Consider the following 17887-nt stretch of genomic DNA (forward strand, 5'->3'; position numbering starts at 1 on the left):
GGCATTAACTCTTCTGCCAGCCTACATTACCCATACTCCTCTGCTTTACTACTATTCCTGGCCTATACTACCCACCCTTCACCACTGTACTGAGCCAATACCCATTCTCCTGTGCTCCAGTGCCATAGTATCTTGCCTGTGCATTTCTTGGGGCTTCCGGGGCGCTTGCCATGCATCCCCAGCTTGCAGCCAAAGTTTTCCTCCCAGAACTCAGCGAACCACACGTTCCTCCTGTTGTTGGACAGAGAGCGGCTCCGGAAGTAACGGTCAAACGCTGTGGGGGAGAGGATGAGGAAGGAAGAGAGGAAGGGAGAGAGGACGGAGGAGAGGCAGGAGAAGAGGAGGGGGAAGAGGAGATAGGAGGGGAGAAGAGGAGAGGAGAGTGAAGGTGTGGGGGGGGGGGGGGTAGAGGAAGGAGAGGAGAGTGAAGGTGTGGGGGGGGGGGGGGGGGGGGTAGAGGAGGGGTCAGTGAGTGACATAACACGTAAATACAGACCTGTAAACATCTGGTATGATGTGATGTCAACCTTGTTGAGGGTATACTGTGTTTTTAACTCTTTCCCCTCAAAACACTATAATCTAAAATGGATTCTGTCTGTACCGTCCACGGAGGCTCGTTTGGGCAGGATGGTAACGGCTCCCTCAGCCACCCGCTCCTGGCCAATCACAGGAGAGATCTTGGAGCCCCAGCTGTCTGACCCCACCCACAGGAAGTGACCAGTCTGGTTGTTGTGCTTGGCCGCGTTCAGGATACGCCTGAGAGAGAGGTAGAAGGAGGGAGAAAGGCGGTAGGGAGAGGAGGGAAGAGAAAGGGGAAGGGGAGATAGAGGGAGAGAGGAGTGATGACTGGAGTTTACGACAGACACTTGGTATACAGGGGTAGAAAGGTACAAGGGTGTGTGTGTAGTGGTGTAGGGATAGGCTATAGAGGTGTAGTCGTGTGTTTTTGTTTTTTGGGGGGGGGGGTACCGTATGTCGTCCTCGTTGGCGAACATAATGACAGCCCTGGCGTTGGACGTCTCCAGCAGACGCATGATGATCTTATCAAACTCCCCTGGCTTGGGTTCACGCGGGATCTTCAGAGACTGGGCTATACACACCCCACCTAGAGGGAGAGAGGGGAGGGAGAGAAAAAGAGAGAAGGAAAGAGAATATATTAGTATCTGAATCATCCTCATCAATATGAGAACATCGTAAACAACATTGTGGCTCCCACTGCTGTGACAGAGAAAGACAAAGAGAGCTAATAGTGTTGTTGGTCACGTCCCTGATCGTGAAGTGGCAGCCTGTTGCCTTCACGCCAGCACACAGAACCAGGATTTACACAAAGACAGCGTAACAGGCCATATTTCATATTTAATGTTGCTGTTAATAACTCACAGTGTAGTGTCGTATAATAAGCCTTGAAACGTGATATGGGGGAGTGTGTGTGTGTGTGTGTGTGTGTGTGTTGGAGTCTCCTCAGCCAGTCTCATTAAGTTCCAGGCCATTAAATGAACATCTGTAGTGTCTGCAGAGCTCTGTATTACTGTACTTAATCAAAGCAGCGTTCTCTCCACTCACACTCTCACACACACACACACAATCCCGTAGAAAAAGAAAAATACTAATTAGCACCAAATGAATGCCCTCTCTAGAATAATGGTTGGTGTGAGACACCCTCCAACAGGCCTGCTTCTGTTCTGTTGCTCCTCACTGCAGCCGGTCTCATAATAGGGCTACGCAATGTGTCGTACTGGGGATTGATAGGTCATTAATAACTGTCCCATAGAGGACAAAAGGGTTCCCAAAAACAGACAAAGCATCTGCCTCATCGCGGCGCTATTAAAGTTGTATCTTCCAGGTCAAATTATTTGACCCTTCAACCAACAATTATGAGCAGACGAATTCCAACAAATTGTATTTTCAAAGACAATATTATTCAATGTTTGTCCTGTAAGTCACTAGGCTGTTTTGTCTCTTCCTTCAAACCCATCTCTCAACTCCTCTCTCATGAGAACTAACCCTAGTCATTACACTCTGAATAAACTCAGCCTCTTTCCCAATTCAATTACCATTCATTTCACAGCGGTTTCTCTCATTCACGCTCTCATAAACTGGTCCAGATATCCAAGAACTGAAAAATTGCTCTTTCATGTGCCGAAAAACTGTCTATCAAAGAAAAACAAATTATTATGCAGCCAGAGTTAACTTTCAAACGCTTATTTTTCTAATGGATGGTACTTGTTATCGTCGACATGTAGGGGACCAGTGTGAGTTTTCTATGAACACACAAACCCCATCGCTTACAGAGAACCAAGCATAGCAGAACATCTCTCAGAGAGAGAGAGAGAGAGAGAGAGAGGAGGAGAGCAGATGACTCAGAGTATTGTAGTGCACCCTGGTGGTGACACCAGCGCCACTACAGCAGCCTAGCGGTCAGGGCACCTGCCCTACAGACACACAGCTCCAAGTGAGAACCACCAACAAGCTACTGAGAAAAGCAATACAGGAATATGTTTCACAGTGGGAGTTTGTGTACATACAGAGACTGAGTAGACTCTGGGTAGAAGTTGAGGCAGTAAACACACATATCTAGCATCATATCAACCCAGTGGATGATGTTGTGGGAGTTAATTATTGAATGAATTGAAACATACTCTGCAGGCTTGCTACTCCAACAGCCGTCTCCTTCTCTGCATATCATCTTTAATCATATGATTATCAGTGCTTTATGAAAAGTCCATCTCACCTCCTGCGATCAGGAAGATGTACAGTTGAGGTCGGAAGTTTACAAACACCTTAGCCAAATACATTTCAACTCAGTTTTTCACAATTCCTGACATTTAATCCAAGTAAAAATGCTCTGTCTTAGGTCAGTTAGGATCACCACTTTATTTTAAGAATGTGAAATGTCAGAATAATAGTAGAGATGCCATCTATTTTGTAAGATGCACCAGTCCCTCCTGCAGCAAAGCACCCCCACAACATGATGCTGCCACCGCCGTGCTTCACGGTTGGTATGGTGTTCTTCGGCTTGCAAGCCTCCCCCTTTTCCTCCAAATATAACGAGGACATTATGGCCAAACAGTTCTATTTTTGTTTCATCAGACCAGAGGACATTTCTCCAAAAAGTACAATCTTTGTCCACAAGTGCAGTTACAAACCGTAGTCTGGCTTTTTAATGGCGGTTTTTGAGCAGTGGCTTCTTCCTTGCTGAGCGGCCTTTCAGGTTATGTCGATATAGTACTCATTCTACTGTGGATATAGTTACTTTTGTACCCATTTCCTCCAGCATCTTCACAAGGTCCTTTGCTGTTGTTCTGGGATGATTTGCACTTTTCGCACCAAAGTATGTTCATCTCTAGAAGACAGAACGCATCTCCTTCCTGAGCTGTAAGACGGTTGCGTGGTCCTATGGTGTTTATGCTTGCGTACTATTGTTTGTACAGATGAAAGTGGTACCTTCAGGTGTTTGGAAATTGCTCCCAAGGATGAACCAGACTTGTGGAGGTCTACAATTTGTTTTCTGAGGTCTTGGCTGATTTCTTTTGATTTTCCCATGATGTCAAGCAAAGAGGCACTGAGTTTGAAGGTAGGCCTTGAAATACATCCACAGGTACACCTCCGATAGGCTAATTGACATAATTTGAGTCAATCAGAAGCTTCTAAAGCCATGACATAATTTCTGGAATTTTCCAAACTGTTTAAAGGCACACTCAACTTAGTGTATGTAAACTTCTGAACCACTGGAATTGTGGTATAAGTGAAATAATCTGTCTATCAACAATTGTTGGAAAAATGACTTGTGTCATGCACTAAGTCGATGTCCTAACTGACTTGCCAAAACTATAGTTTGTTAACAAGAAATTTGTGGAGTGGTTGAAAAATGAGTTTTAATGACTCCAACATAAGTGTATGTAAACTTCTGACTTCAACTGTATGGCTAAGGTCTTTATCAGGGTGTGTAACGTGCTTCTATTCAATGATAATTACATCCAACCTGTTTCCCAACGCTGGATCACATTATTTCTTCCCAGGATAATGAACCCGCTCTCCCAATTCGTTTTTTCCCCGTTCCATTACCCCACTAACATATTGAATTAAGAATGCTCTACATTCCTGTTTGCCTTTTATCTCCCCCTGCTCTCTCTCCTCCATCATTTCTCAGTCTTAAAACCCACTCCTGCAGCAGTAGTTGACCCGTGTGTGTGTGTGTGTATGTGTATGTGTGTGCGTGTGTGTTTATGTCTGTGTGTGTGTGTGTGAACGTGTGTGTGTGTGCACGTGCGTGCACGTGTGCGCGCGTGTGTGTGTGTGCACGCGTGCTCGCGTGTGTGTGTGTGCGTGCGCGTGTGTGCGTGTGTCTCTCACTCTGCTTCTGGTTTGTGTGGGACACAGGCAGAACAATCTGGTTTTAGAGAGAAACTGTTAATCTCCAAAAAAAAAAGTAGAAATCAACCGGCGAATCACAACTCAGCCTTGTGTGACTTATTGGACAGTTTTATAAAAGTCAATTTCACAGTGGGAAACTGTTCTATTCTCTGTTATCTCACCTATCAATGTAATTATGGTAAAGTATAAAACATTTTGTTCAGACAGAGAGAATATAATTATTTTATACCCTTCTGAAGGATTCACCTCTATATGCGTGCACAACATGCATGCTAGCCTGTGAGTGTGTGTGTGTGTGTGTGTGTGTTTCCTGCTGTGACATCACTAGGAGTGATCCTACCTGCTGGGAGGCCGGACTTCAAACAGCTCCTCTTTTTATTTATTTATTTTTATTTAACTAGGCAAGCCAGTTAAGAATACATTCTTATTTACAATGACGGCCTACCAAAAGGCAAAAGGCCTCCTGCAGGAAGGCCCCCTTATCACCTGACGGGGGTCCCCCTCCCACTAAGCAGAATGCCTAATAATGTTAGCTTCAAAGCGCCAGCTGCCGAGGTGACCAGGCATTTTGTAGCTGTAGCGGTGAATGTGTGGTGTGAGCGTGTGCCTGTGCGTGTGTGTGTAGAGGAGAGAGGCAGGAGCTGTGCTGCTGATAAATCTTTCATTACGAGACATTGCTCTCCAAAACCCGAGCACTTCTCATTTCTCTCTCAGCCTGATTGTGGGACACCTCCACAATCATACTGACACCTCCACAATCACACTGACACACACACACACACACACACACACACACACACACACACACACCATGATGGGTCTGTGCCACTGCAAGCTCTCTCAGACCTTCTCTGAATGGCTGAAGCTACCCACCACATCTACCGGCACAGATGGACACACACTCATACAAACACACATGCTGCAGTCACAGATTTACAAATAATACATTCAGAGAAGCACCACCTGCATAAGTCCACCCACACACACTCAATTAGGAAAGCTGTCTATGCAGCCCACTCATCTTCAGCTGACATATAGGCAAGGATAATAAAACGTGTTCTTTTGCCAGACTTCTAACAGCATCTAAGAGCATCCAACGTCACACACACATCCATCACGCACACATCAAACAAAGATCATACACACACATACATCAGACGTTCATTAACATGAAACGTCTGCAGCAGACAGGCAGACAGCATCATGTACTTGATGGGGTGTCAAACCATTTAATGCACAGACAAACAGACATCCATGTAGAACCAACCCCGCCAAACAACTCGCTATAACTAGGCTAATCATGTATCCAGGCCTAAGGTTGATACATACATCTCCCAGGTTTTCCAGAGATCCTGGAAAACCTGCAAAATCGGCAGTGTATCAAATATGCAGTTCTCCCCACTGTATATTCAATGTGCGGGACAAAGCTATGAAGCTATGATTAACAAGTTGGAGCTCTTCTCTGTCTGCTTTAACAAGGACAACACACAGGTCTTTACATCATTGTATGATTTTTTGTGTGCAAATTAACTCAAGCTTACGGACAATGTCAAATGTGATACAGCGAAGCACCTGTGTGAGCTGGGTGCGCAATTCAGCAGGTCCTTTCCAGAAACGGATGACACAAACAACTGGATTCGTTATCCCTTTCATGCCCTGCCTCCAGTCCACTTACCGATATCTGAACAAGAGAGCATCATCGAAATCGCAACAAGCAGTTCTGTGAAAATTGAATAAAATTCGAAGCCACTGCCATATTTCTGGATCAGAGTATCCTGCCTTGGCAAATTGTGCTGTTAAGACACTGATGCCCTTTGCAACCAAGTACCTATGTGAGAGTGGATTCTCGGCCCTCACTAGCATGAAGACGAAATACAGACACAGACTGTGTGTGGAAAATCATTTAAGACTGAGACTCTCTCCAATACAACCCAACATTGCAGAGTTATGTGCATCCTTTCAAGCACACCCTTCTCATTAACCTGTGGTGAGTTATTCACAATTTTCGATGAACAAATAAGGTTTTATATGTAAGACGGTTAAATAAATAGCAAAATGATCGATTATTATTATATTATTATTTGTACCCTGGTCCTATAAGAGCTCTTTGTCACTTCCCACGAGCCAGTTTGTGACAAATACTCACACGTATTCTAATGTTTAATAAATGTATTGTATAGTGTGTGTGTGGCAGGCTTACAATAATGGCAAAAAACAACATTTGAGAGTGTGCTGACCCTGGTGCTAGAGGGGGTACGCAGCTGGAAGTCGAATGTTTGAAGAGGTACAGAAATCTAAAATGTTTGGGAACCAAACCTTAACCCTTACCTTAACGATTCGGAATGAGGGCCTAATCTTTATGTTTTAACCAATTATTTATATACACTAGATGACAGATAGCATGTGTTGAAGCTGCCGTTTCTCCATCTTGGCACTCCCCCACCATTGTAAAAAATAGAAATCCACTTATTAATAACTTCTAGGGATAGGTGGCAGCATTTTCACTTTTGGATAAATAGCTTGTCCAAATTCAACTTCCTGCTACTCATCCCCAGAATATAAGATATGCATATTAGTAGTAGATTTGGATAGAAAACACTGAAGTTTCTAAAACTGTTTGAATCATGTCTGTGAGTATAACAGAACTTATGTAGCAGGCAAAACCCTGAGGACAAACCATTCAGATTTTTTTTTTAGGTCACTGTCTATTCAATGAATTTTCATTGGGAAACCAGATTTCTGAGGGACTTGTTTGCAGTTCCTGCCGCTTCCACTGGATGTCACCAGTCTTTAGAAATTGGTTGAGGTTATTCCTTTGTGTAATGAAGAAGTACGGCCATCTTGAACAAGTGTCACATCATGTGTACTGTTTGATAGAGGCGCAAGACAGAAAGAATGCTTTAGTTTGTTGTCTTCCTGTATTGAACACAGAATCCGTCTTCAATTTGATTGATTATTTACGTTTAAAAATACCTAAAGTTGTATTACAAAAGTAGTTTGAAATGTTTTGGCAAAGTTTACAGGTGAGCTTTGAGATATTTTGTAGTGACGTTGGTCAAGTTGGAAGCAGTGTTTTTCTGGATCAAACGTGCCAAATAAATTGATATTTTGGATATATATAGATGGAATTAATCGAACAAAAGGACCATTTGTGATGTTTATGGGACATATTGGAGTGCCAATAAAAGAAGCTCGTCAAAGGTAAGGCATGACATATTTTATTCCTGCGTTTTGTGTCGCGCCTGCAGAGTTGAAATATGCCACTCTCTCATTGTTTACTGTTGTGCTATCATCAGATAATAGCATCTTATGCTTTCGCCGAAAAGCGTTTTTGAAATTTGACATGTTGGCTGGATTCACAACGAGTGTAGCTTTAATTTGGTATCTTACATGTGTGTTTTAATGATAGTATTTTTACAGTATTTTATTTGAATTTGGCGCTCTGCATTTTCCCTGGCTATTGGCTGATCCCAGATAGGTTTTTTAATATCTACATTCTTGCCACAAGTACTCTATTACAGACACCTTAATGCATACCTTTATAGCATCTAATTCTGCAGTGAGGCTGTGAGAGCTTGTTGTTTTTCTCTGCCTGGTAGCAGCTGCATTTCCTCTCTCTCCCACACACAAACATCAACACCAGTGGCGGTCAGAGGACGATTTTTTTGTTCATGAGCATGGCCTTATTTCTATTACTGTCACGCCCTAACCGTAGAGAGCCCTCTGGGTTCTCTATGGTGTATAGGTCAGAGCGTGACAAGAGGGGTTTCTAGCGTTTGTATTTCTATGTTGGTGGTTTGTATGGTTCCCATTTAGAGGCAGCAGGTAATCGTTACCTCTAATTGGGGATCATATTTAGGTAGCCCTTTTTACCACCTGCTTTTGTGGGATATTGTTTGTGTTAGTGTTTTGTTGCACTACGGCGTTCACGCTCGGGTTATGTTTATTTTTTTTGTAGTTTCACTGTTAAATAAAGTATGTGGAACTCAACTCACGCTGCGCCTTGGTCCGTCCATTATGACGATCGTGACAATTACAGCATGTTGGATGACTGTCATTCATATTCCATTCACCCAGTTCAATGTAACATTGATGGGTTTAGGCTACTACATGATACTCAAATTTTCTCTATACCCATCATGAGGTTGCTGCAACCTATGAATGGAAGTTTACAACGTAGGCGTACACAGGTCGAGAGAGAAATTGGAGATGACACATTCAATACCGCCTTGTACACTCTTGCCTGCATCTAGCTTATCTAGGGGTAATCATTAGCACAACAGTTCCAAACAAGAGTTTCTATTGTATAAATTAATGTATTTATCCCTGTTTCATTTGCTTCCGTTTAAGAAACGTTTGTCAACAGAATTGGCGGAATGAATACACCCCTGATCATAACAGCCACGTTGTATTCATTCTGGCTTCTATACACTCTCCTCCTCTCACAATAAATTAATAAAACCAACAGCTTACCTTGATGTGGAAGACTTCCAGTTTTGTGTTGGAAACACATAACCAGCTAGCTAGCATAGCATCCCTCTGTTTGAGCCGCGTACATGAGTAACAACTAGTCAGCTGCATTTGCTAGCTAAGTAAGTGAAACTGCAAGTTTAAAAAAAAAAAGACAAAATCTCTCTCTTGCTTCTCCTTCATTTTTGAAGAAATATTTTGATTGGTGGACAACGTGCTGCAAGAGCTCTGATAGGTTGGAGGGCGTCCTCTGGAAGTTGTCATAATTACTGTGTAAGTCTACGGAAGGGGGTGAGAACCAAGATCCTCATAGGTGTTGTATTGAAGTCAATGCACCAAGAGGAGGACGGATGCTAGCTGTCCTCCGGCTACACCATGGTGCTACCCCACAGAGTGCTATTGAGGCTAATGTAGACCATTGCAAAACAGTGTGTTAATCAATTATTTGGTGACGTGAATATATTTAGTATATATTTTTTATTTTTTTTATCAAATTCACTGATGAGGATGGTCCTCCCCCTTCCTCCTCTGAGGAGCCTCCACTGATCAACACATACACAAACATGCAAACACATCCACACAAACACACACACACACACACACACACACACATGGATAAAAACACACAGAGACAAACACAGACACACACACACAAACATCCACACACAAACAAGGCAGTTGAGCATCCTCTCTCTCACACACACACAAACATCATTAGCGCGGCTCTAAACACTCACATTGGTTTATAAAAGGATAAAAGTTTACTTCCGAGCCACACTTAGCTACAAGCCCCGGGGTGAGGAGCATGGGCCTTTGAAGTAGCTGGTGCAATTGGTGTGTGTGTGTGTGTGTGTGTGCGTTTGGCATGTGTGCCTCTGTGTTGTGCGTGTGTGTGTGTACAGCGAGAGTGGTGAGTGTGTGTGTCTTTGTTTTTGTGTCTGTGCGTGTCTGCATCAAACAGAAAATCTTCATATCTCTCTCCGTCTCTCCATCTCTCTCCCTCTAACTCTCTCTCACTCCCTCTCCCTGTTCCTCTCTCTCTCTCTCTCTCTCTCTCTCCCTCCCTCAGACAGTAGGTCTGTGTGTCTGGGGAGGACTGTGGAGTCTTGTCATCATCAGAGAACACTGGCTGATGTCAGCCTCTTTCTGTGCGCTGAGAGACAGAGAGAGGTAGAGGAAAGGCACGGGGGAGAGATCTGTGTGCTGTGAGGAGAGGAGAGGAGAGGAGAGGAGAGGAGAGGAGAGGAGAGGAGAGGAGAGGAGAGGAGAGGAGAGAGTGAGGTAGAGGAAAGAGGGTGGGGGAGAAGGGGTAGAGGATGAGAAGAGAAGAGCAGAGCAGAGAGGTGGAGTGGGGGGTGGGGGGAAGAAAAGGGAGAGAGGGCGAAAGGCTGGAGAGGGGGAGAATGGAGAGGTACTGAGAGAACAGAGGAGATTAAACTCCTGGCACAGAGCAGGATACTTGACACCACCCAGAGACTGAGAGAGAGAGCAATGTTACTGCATCTATAGGAAGCCCTAATGCCAACGGGCTTTCAATCCTCAGATCATGTTATCAATAGTTTTGATGAGTCAGATCAATCTCACTCTGATCCTCTGGCCAAGGAGAAGAAGAAGTGAGGGGGAAATAGAGAGGATCTAGGAGAGGGGTGTCAGGTGCTGAGTGGGGGGATATGCAGTATTTTGGAGTCCAGTCACACCTGAATGACTGAGGTGCCGTGGTGCTGAAGGTCATCTACAAGCCTGGCTTTAGACAGTTTTCCTTTCCTCCTCATTCCTCTCTATTTTTTTCCCCATCTGTGCCATGTAGGTAGATTCATCCCTTAGTGAATTGGAGGGATTTCTAGCTACAGCAGCCAAGGAGGTCACACACATTCCCATCACCTCTTCCTGCTTATTGTAATGAGTCTTGTCTTGGAAGCAGAACTGAGCAATTTCCGGCCATCTGCAAAGTCAAAATTGGCCATATTGTAAAAATTTAAGAAAACAAAAATGTGCATTGGGGACTTAAGTTAAGGTTTGGGTTAGGCATTAGGGTTAGCAGTGTGGTTAAGGTTAGGGTTAAGGTTAGGATTAGGTTTAAAACCAGATTTTATGACTTTGTGGCTGTGCTAGCTAGTGACCACTCTGCAGAGCTGCTTCCAAAAATATGAATGACAAAAAGACTAACCTGCGCTTCAGACAAGCCCACAAAGCATAACCCAGCTTCAGGAACATCTGCTCTTTCTGTGACATAGTCTGCCCAGGTGAAAGCTATGATCCACTTCAATCAGGCACACCGGTTTGAGTGTGTCAAACACTGCAACGCTGCTGGGTTTTTCACACTCAACAGTTTCCCATATGTATCAAGAATGGTCCACCACACAAAGGACATCCAGCCAACTTGACACAACTGTGGGAAGCATTGGAGTCGACATGGTCCAGCATCCCTGTGGAACACACTCGACACCTTGCAGAGTCCATGCCCTGACGAATTGAGGCTGTTCTGAGTGCAAAAGGGACAGCTGCTCAATATTAGGAAGGTGTTCCTAATATTTTGTACACTCTTACACACATACATAGAGGAAAGGAGAGGGGAGGAGAGGAGAACCCAGGTCAGTCTGGGTGAAAGAGATTACTGTATGTCCGCTCTGCATCTGTAAGGTCAGTAGACATATTACAGCTCTGCTCTACTTCCTACAGTTGGCTTTACAGCTGGCTAGAGCTGATGATCCTAACCTGTAGCATAAGCTATGGCTTTAATATCAGATATACAGCCTTACTATCACACACACACACACGCAGACACACACACACGCACACACGCAGACACACACACACACACGCAGACACACACACACGCAGACACACGCAGACACACGCAGACACACTCCTTTCAGACAGAACACCCATCACACTCAGATCCGCAGAGGAAATGGGATCTTGGGATGAGAGAGTGCCATCCTCTCTCCTTCTCCCTCTCTCTCTCTCTCTCTCTTTCAATCTCGTCTCTCTTTCCCGTCTTTCTCTCCCCTCTCTCTCTCTTCCGCACCACCTTCACCTCCCCTCAACTCACCCCACCACCCCGAGACAAACCACAGCCCTCGTCTCCAGCCTTTCCGGTGAGACAGGAGGAGGCGAGGAACAATTGAGTGGAACCCACCACAATCTGAGAGAGACCATTATCGACCATCAATCTCCACACACATACTGGGATATATATAAACATAACATCCCTGTAACAACACATTATCACCACCACACAGTGACTGACTGGAAAATACAAGCCTGGCAATATGGACATACAAATATAATACACAATTAGTCTCTATTAAAATCTCTGCATGTCTCTCTCCCAAAGCAGAGCAGAGAAGAGCGAGAGGTGGATGTATGCCATTTGAATGGAGATGGACGCACTGCCTATTGTCCCTGATAACATCACTGTGATTACTGCAAACATGCAGCTGAATAGCATCGTAAAGAACCAGCCCAGTGAATCCATTATGGGCGTCGCTAAGAGCGCTACGCTACGTTCACCTGCTACCCGCTGCCATTGTGTGTTATGCTAATGTGGCGCTTGCGAGATTGATGGGGTGTTAACATTGTATGGACTATTCAAATATTGATATTTCGGTTGTGCATGAGCTCTTTCTCCATTGTGGAGGGAGATGGAGGGAGAGGGGAGAGGAGGTCAATTGATTCATTCATTATGCCATTTTGAATCCTAACCTCAAATGACCTTATCTGACGCTGGATAGAGTATATTTGTTGAAACACCTTTGCCTGGAAATATTACCATTGTCTTATTTAAACTGCCAAGGTTATGAGATAGGAGAGGGGAGAGAGTGAAAGAAGAGGGGGCAGAAAAGACTGAGAAGAGAGGGACAATGTTTATTCACTGAAGAAATCAAACGCGTCATCCAAATAGTTATTCTAATCTACACTGTCGATACATGCCGAGTGTGGAAGCATTAATGCACAATGTACTTGTCAGGATTCTAAGGAATGGATAGAGAAAGGCAAGGCTCTGTGCTGGGCTGTGTGTCAATGCTGTACTTATCGTCTCTCTCTTTCTCTTACCCTGTCTGCCCTTGACCTCCACTGTCCACTGAAAGACAGCATCCCGCTGTTCCAACACCTCCTGATCTTCCCTCCATCCCTCTTTTTCTCTCATCCTATTCCCCAAAGATATGCTGTAGACACTAGCCCGGACATTGATACATTGATGCATGCATGCAAGCCCCCAATGGGCTTTATTGGCATGGGAAACATGTGTTAACATTGCCAAAGCAAGTGAGGTAGATAATATACGAAAGTAAAATAAAAATTAACAGTAAACATTACACATACAGAAATTTCAAAACAATAAAGACATTAGAAATGTCATATTATATATATATATATATATATATATATATATATATATATATATACAGTGCCTTGCGAAAGTATTCGGCCCCCTTGAACTTTGCGACCTTTTGCCACATTTCAGGCTTCAAACATAAAGATATAAAACTGTATTTTTTTGTGAAGAATCAACAACAAGTGGGACACAATCATGAAGTGGAACGACATTTATTGGATTTTTCAAACTTTTTTAACAAATCAAAAACTGAAAAATTGGGCGTGCAAAATTATTCAGCCCCCTTAAGTTAATACTTTGTAGCGCCACCTTTTGCTGCGATTACAGCTGTAAGTCGCTTGGGGTATGTCTCTATCAGTTTTGCACATCGAGAGACTGACATTTTTTCCCATTCCTCCTTGCAAAACAGCTCGAGCTCAGTGAGGTTGGACGGAGAGCATTTGTGAACAGCAGTTTTCAGTTCTTTCCACAGATTCTCGATTGGATTCAGGTCTGGACTTTGACTTGGCCATTCTAACACCTGGATATGTTTATTTTTGAACCATTCCATTGTAGATGTTGCTTTATGTTTTGGATCATTGTCTTGTTGGAAGACAAATCTCCGTCCCAGTCTCAGGTCTTTTGCAGACTCCATCAGGTTTTCTTCCAGAATGGTCTGGAAAGATTCTGCATGGAGGGATGGCCCAATATCCTTCAATGTGTTCTCCAATCTCATAAATACTTTAGAAAAAGTCTCAGTGTCGTTATACTCGCAAGGGGAGGTTGCTGGAGTATTGAAAACAGGGGTGCCAATAATTTTGATCTGTATCTATTTTAGATTTTTTTTTGTTGTATTACTTGTTTAAAAAAATTATTTCTCTGAGCAAATGCATTAGTGTAAAATAATGTAATTTTTCCATTTTGGGGGGGCATACCTTAGTACCTAGATCTGTGCCTTGGGTCAATGTTTAACAGTTATAGCATCACTCTGGTCATTTCTTTCCCAATTTAGACCAGCCCACTGAAGATGGACTGGCCCACTGGGCATTTTCCTGAGCTGATCTATGCTCAGTCCATTTCTGCATCTTCCCCAATGGTTATGGTGAGGGATAGGGGAAGGTAATCTAATCTGATCCCAAATATGTGCATTGGGGCAACATTTATTACAACATTGCCCAGTAATTTCTCTGTGGTGATTTTTTCTCTACTGTGATGCAGTGTGATACATGTGCATTCTGCTGAACTCTGACTTTAGGGAAAGAAGGCTGTTACAGAGGTTGCCTTCCAAATGACACCCTATTCCCTATATAGTACACTACTTTTGACCAGGGCTCATAGGGCCTGGTCAATAGTAGAGCACTCCAGTATAAAGGGAATATGATGCCATTTGGGATGAAGCCAGAGATTGCTCCTCTGTGGTCCTCTAATTTCAGGTCCAATGATATCCCATAAAAACCCATTATATCTCTGCCCTCTCTCCATCACTCCCACCATCGCTCCCTCCATCCCCCAGAGCCTTGAGGCCAGGCACTAATGAAATCTCATAGAGCCTCATCCTATTGATTAAACCTATCAGAAAGGAACTAAGACAGGAAATACAGCAGAGAGCGAACAGGAGAACATGGTTCCAGAGAGTATTGTCAACTCACCACCTATACGACTTTCCCTCATTCTCTTGTTCTATTCATCCCCTCTGTCTCTCTGTCTCTCTCTTCCTCCTTTCTCTCTTCCACACTCTCATGCCTATCTCTATACTGTTATCTCTCTTCCCCTCACTCTCACTCTCTCTCACTCTCGTTCTTGCTCTCCCACTCTTGCTCTCTCTCTCCCTCACTTTAATTCCCTCTCTCCCTTCTTGTCTGTCTACCTGTCAGTACAGGCAGCAGCTCATGAGGGAATGCTGTAATAACGTTTCAGTAATATAATTCTGACAACAGATGTGCACAACATAGACACAATGTTAGTGATGGCGAATAATAGCTGAGGAATTGCAAACAAGTTCGACAACAATGTCAATTCTGAATTAAGATAATCTCGGACATATTACCAGTCAATTAGATGATGTCATGAATTATGGAACTGTATATGGAATTGTGGAACTATAAGTATGGAAGCATATGGAATCTGTCAGTCATACCATAACCCGGAGTCATAGGAAAGCGATTCCCAAAAGGACTATTTACTTTCCATTACATTTACATTAAAACCCTTTAAGCGATGTGACAGTGTGACATTCCATCTGCATATACTGTCATGTAGAGCCATTTCTGATTCAATCATCCTGATGAGAGGAGCCAGCAGGCAATCTCAGTGGGCACCTGTGGAGTCCTTCACTGAGCAGGGTGGGCAGAGAGAAATCCCTGATCACACTTGTAGGCGATGTCATGGCGACGTTGGCTAGCTAAGCTCATGCGCAGGAAAACGTCATCGGGTCTAATGGTTGTCTCGCGCCGAACTGTACATATACAGGCCTTTAAATCAAAGGCACTCCTTCGAAATGAATTCATTTTTGACAAAAATCTAAATTGAAAACAAGTCAGTTTGTCACTTTCACAAGGTTGGAGTAATAACATGTTCAATTACTTAAGACATTGGCTCAAATCTAGGTTGTGCCTTTAGATTTTGAGAATAATTTTTAACTTCTCACATTGACCTTTCAAACCCTGGCCTAGTCTGCTTGGTCTGCTTCACAGGCATTCCCAGAGGTCTCGCGATGTTGTGCCTCTGGGTTTAGAAACTGTGTGGAGAAATTGAGCAGCCATTGGTAGATACTATTGCTATGTCACAAATTACACCTTCTTCCCTACACTGTAATGGAAAACTCTAATTTATATAGTCATTTTGGGTATTACCGTAGAAAAAAATCCTACAGGATCCCAATAAAAACAAATCCTACTAGAATCCTACATAAGATTTTGTAACCTATCCTATAGGATAGAATCTTATAGGACATTATCCTAAAGGATAGAATCCCACATGAGTTCCAAATATGATAGGATTTTTTTAATGGACAGGAGTGCCATCAGAAAGTAATCACACCCCTTGACTTTTTAAACATGTTGTGTTACAGACTGAATTTAAAATGTAAAACATTCAAAAGGCGATATTCTCAGAAGTGAGTTTACAAGTTGATCAACTTTCAAAGGAGAATTACTTTCCCATAGTTCCTCAAATGTAGTGTATGATATACCATTTTGTAGCTCTGTGTCTCTACTTTTATATAATGTAAAAAATTTCAATTTCAAATTTTGCTACTTAAGACCGAATCCTGGTGGTGAGTCACATTTTAGAAAAAGGCTCAGTGTTGTTATCCTCACAAGGGGAGGTTGCTGAAGTGTTGAAAACACTGAGCAAATGTATTAGTATAAAATAATGTAATTTTTTCCATTTTTGGGGGGCATACAATATACCTCAGTATTTTGTATTATTTATTTTATACAGTATTTTTTTACTCATCTTTATCAACGGTGCCAATATATATAGATTGTTTTTTGTCACCTGACTGTACATAATCCCTCTCTTATCCACTACTGCATCACATCTGATCCTAGATCTGTGCCTTAGGTCAATGTTTAACAGTTTTAGCATCACTCCGGTCATTTCTTTCCCAATTTAGACCAGCCCACTGGAGATGGACTGGCCCACTGGGCATTTTCCTGAACTGGCCTATGCCCAGTCCATTTCTGCATATTACCCAATGGTTATGTTAAGGGATAGGGGAGGGTAATCCAATCTGATCCTAAATATGTGCCTTGGGGCAAGATTTATTACAACATTGCCCAGTAATTTCTCTGTGGTGATTTTTGTCTACTGTGATGCAGTGTGATACAACTCTGACCTTAGGGAGAGAAGGCTGTTACAGAGGTTGCCTTCCAAATTGCACCCTATTCAGTGTACCTACTTTTGACAAGGGCTCATAGGGCCTGGTCAGTAGTAGTGCACTACATAAAGGGAATATGGTGCCATTTGGGACGAAGCCAGAGAATGCTCCTCTGTGGTCCTCTAATTTCACGTCCAATGATATCCCATAAAAACCCATTATATCTGTCCATCACTCCCTCCATCGCTCCCTCCATCCCCCAGAGCCTTGAGGCCAGGCACTAATAAAATCTCTCGAAGCCTTATCCTGTTGATTAAACCCATCAGAAAGGAACTAAGACAGGTAATACAGCAGAGAGAACATGGTCACACATAGTTTTGTCAACTCAAGATTTTGAGATTTTGTGTCACTGGTCTACACTCAATATCCCATGATGTCAAAGTGGAATTATGTTTTTAGACATCTTTACAAATGCATTACAAATGAAAAGCTGAAATGTCTTGAGTCAATAAGTATTCAACCCCTTTTTTTATGGCAAGCCTAAATAATTTCAGGAGGATAAATTAGTTGCATAATAAGTTGCATGGACAAAAAATAGTGTTTAAAATGTTTCTTTTATGACTATTTCATCTCTGTGCCCAACACAAAATGATCTGTACAGTCCCTCAGTTGAGCAGTACATTTTAAACACAGTTTCAAGACCAAGGAGGTCTTTTCCAATGCCTCGCAAAGAAGGGCACCCATTGGTACAGTAGATGGGTAAAAATAAAATAAAAAGCAGATATTGAATATTCTTTTGAGCATGGTGAAGTTATTAATTTACAATTTGGATGCTGTATCAATACACAAAGTCACTTCAAAAGACACAGACGTTCTTCCTAACTCAGTTGCTGGAGAGAAAGGAA

General features: G+C 43.0%; 1 protein-coding gene across 2 annotated transcripts in view; it reads right to left on the reverse strand.

Moving 5' to 3' along the window:
* The window catches only part of LOC110500204 (metabotropic glutamate receptor 8), a 232498-nt gene that overhangs the window by 57901 nt on the left and 156710 nt on the right, over nt 1-17887 (reverse strand). For both annotated transcript variants that reach the window (XM_021577413.3, XM_021577412.3), the window contains exons 4-6: nt 970-1105; nt 602-756; nt 137-274 (exon numbers count right to left, since the gene is read on the reverse strand). In XM_021577413.3, coding sequence (XP_021433088.1) covers nt 137-274; nt 602-756; nt 970-1105 — 429 coding nt within the window. The remainder of the gene's footprint in view (nt 1-136; nt 275-601; nt 757-969; nt 1106-17887) is intronic.

The sequence above is a fragment of the Oncorhynchus mykiss genome, chromosome 21, assembly GCF_057628025.1.
Source record: "Oncorhynchus mykiss isolate SJ-2025 chromosome 21, ASM5762802v1, whole genome shotgun sequence".
In the NCBI taxonomy this organism is placed as follows: Eukaryota; Metazoa; Chordata; class Actinopteri; order Salmoniformes; family Salmonidae; genus Oncorhynchus; species Oncorhynchus mykiss.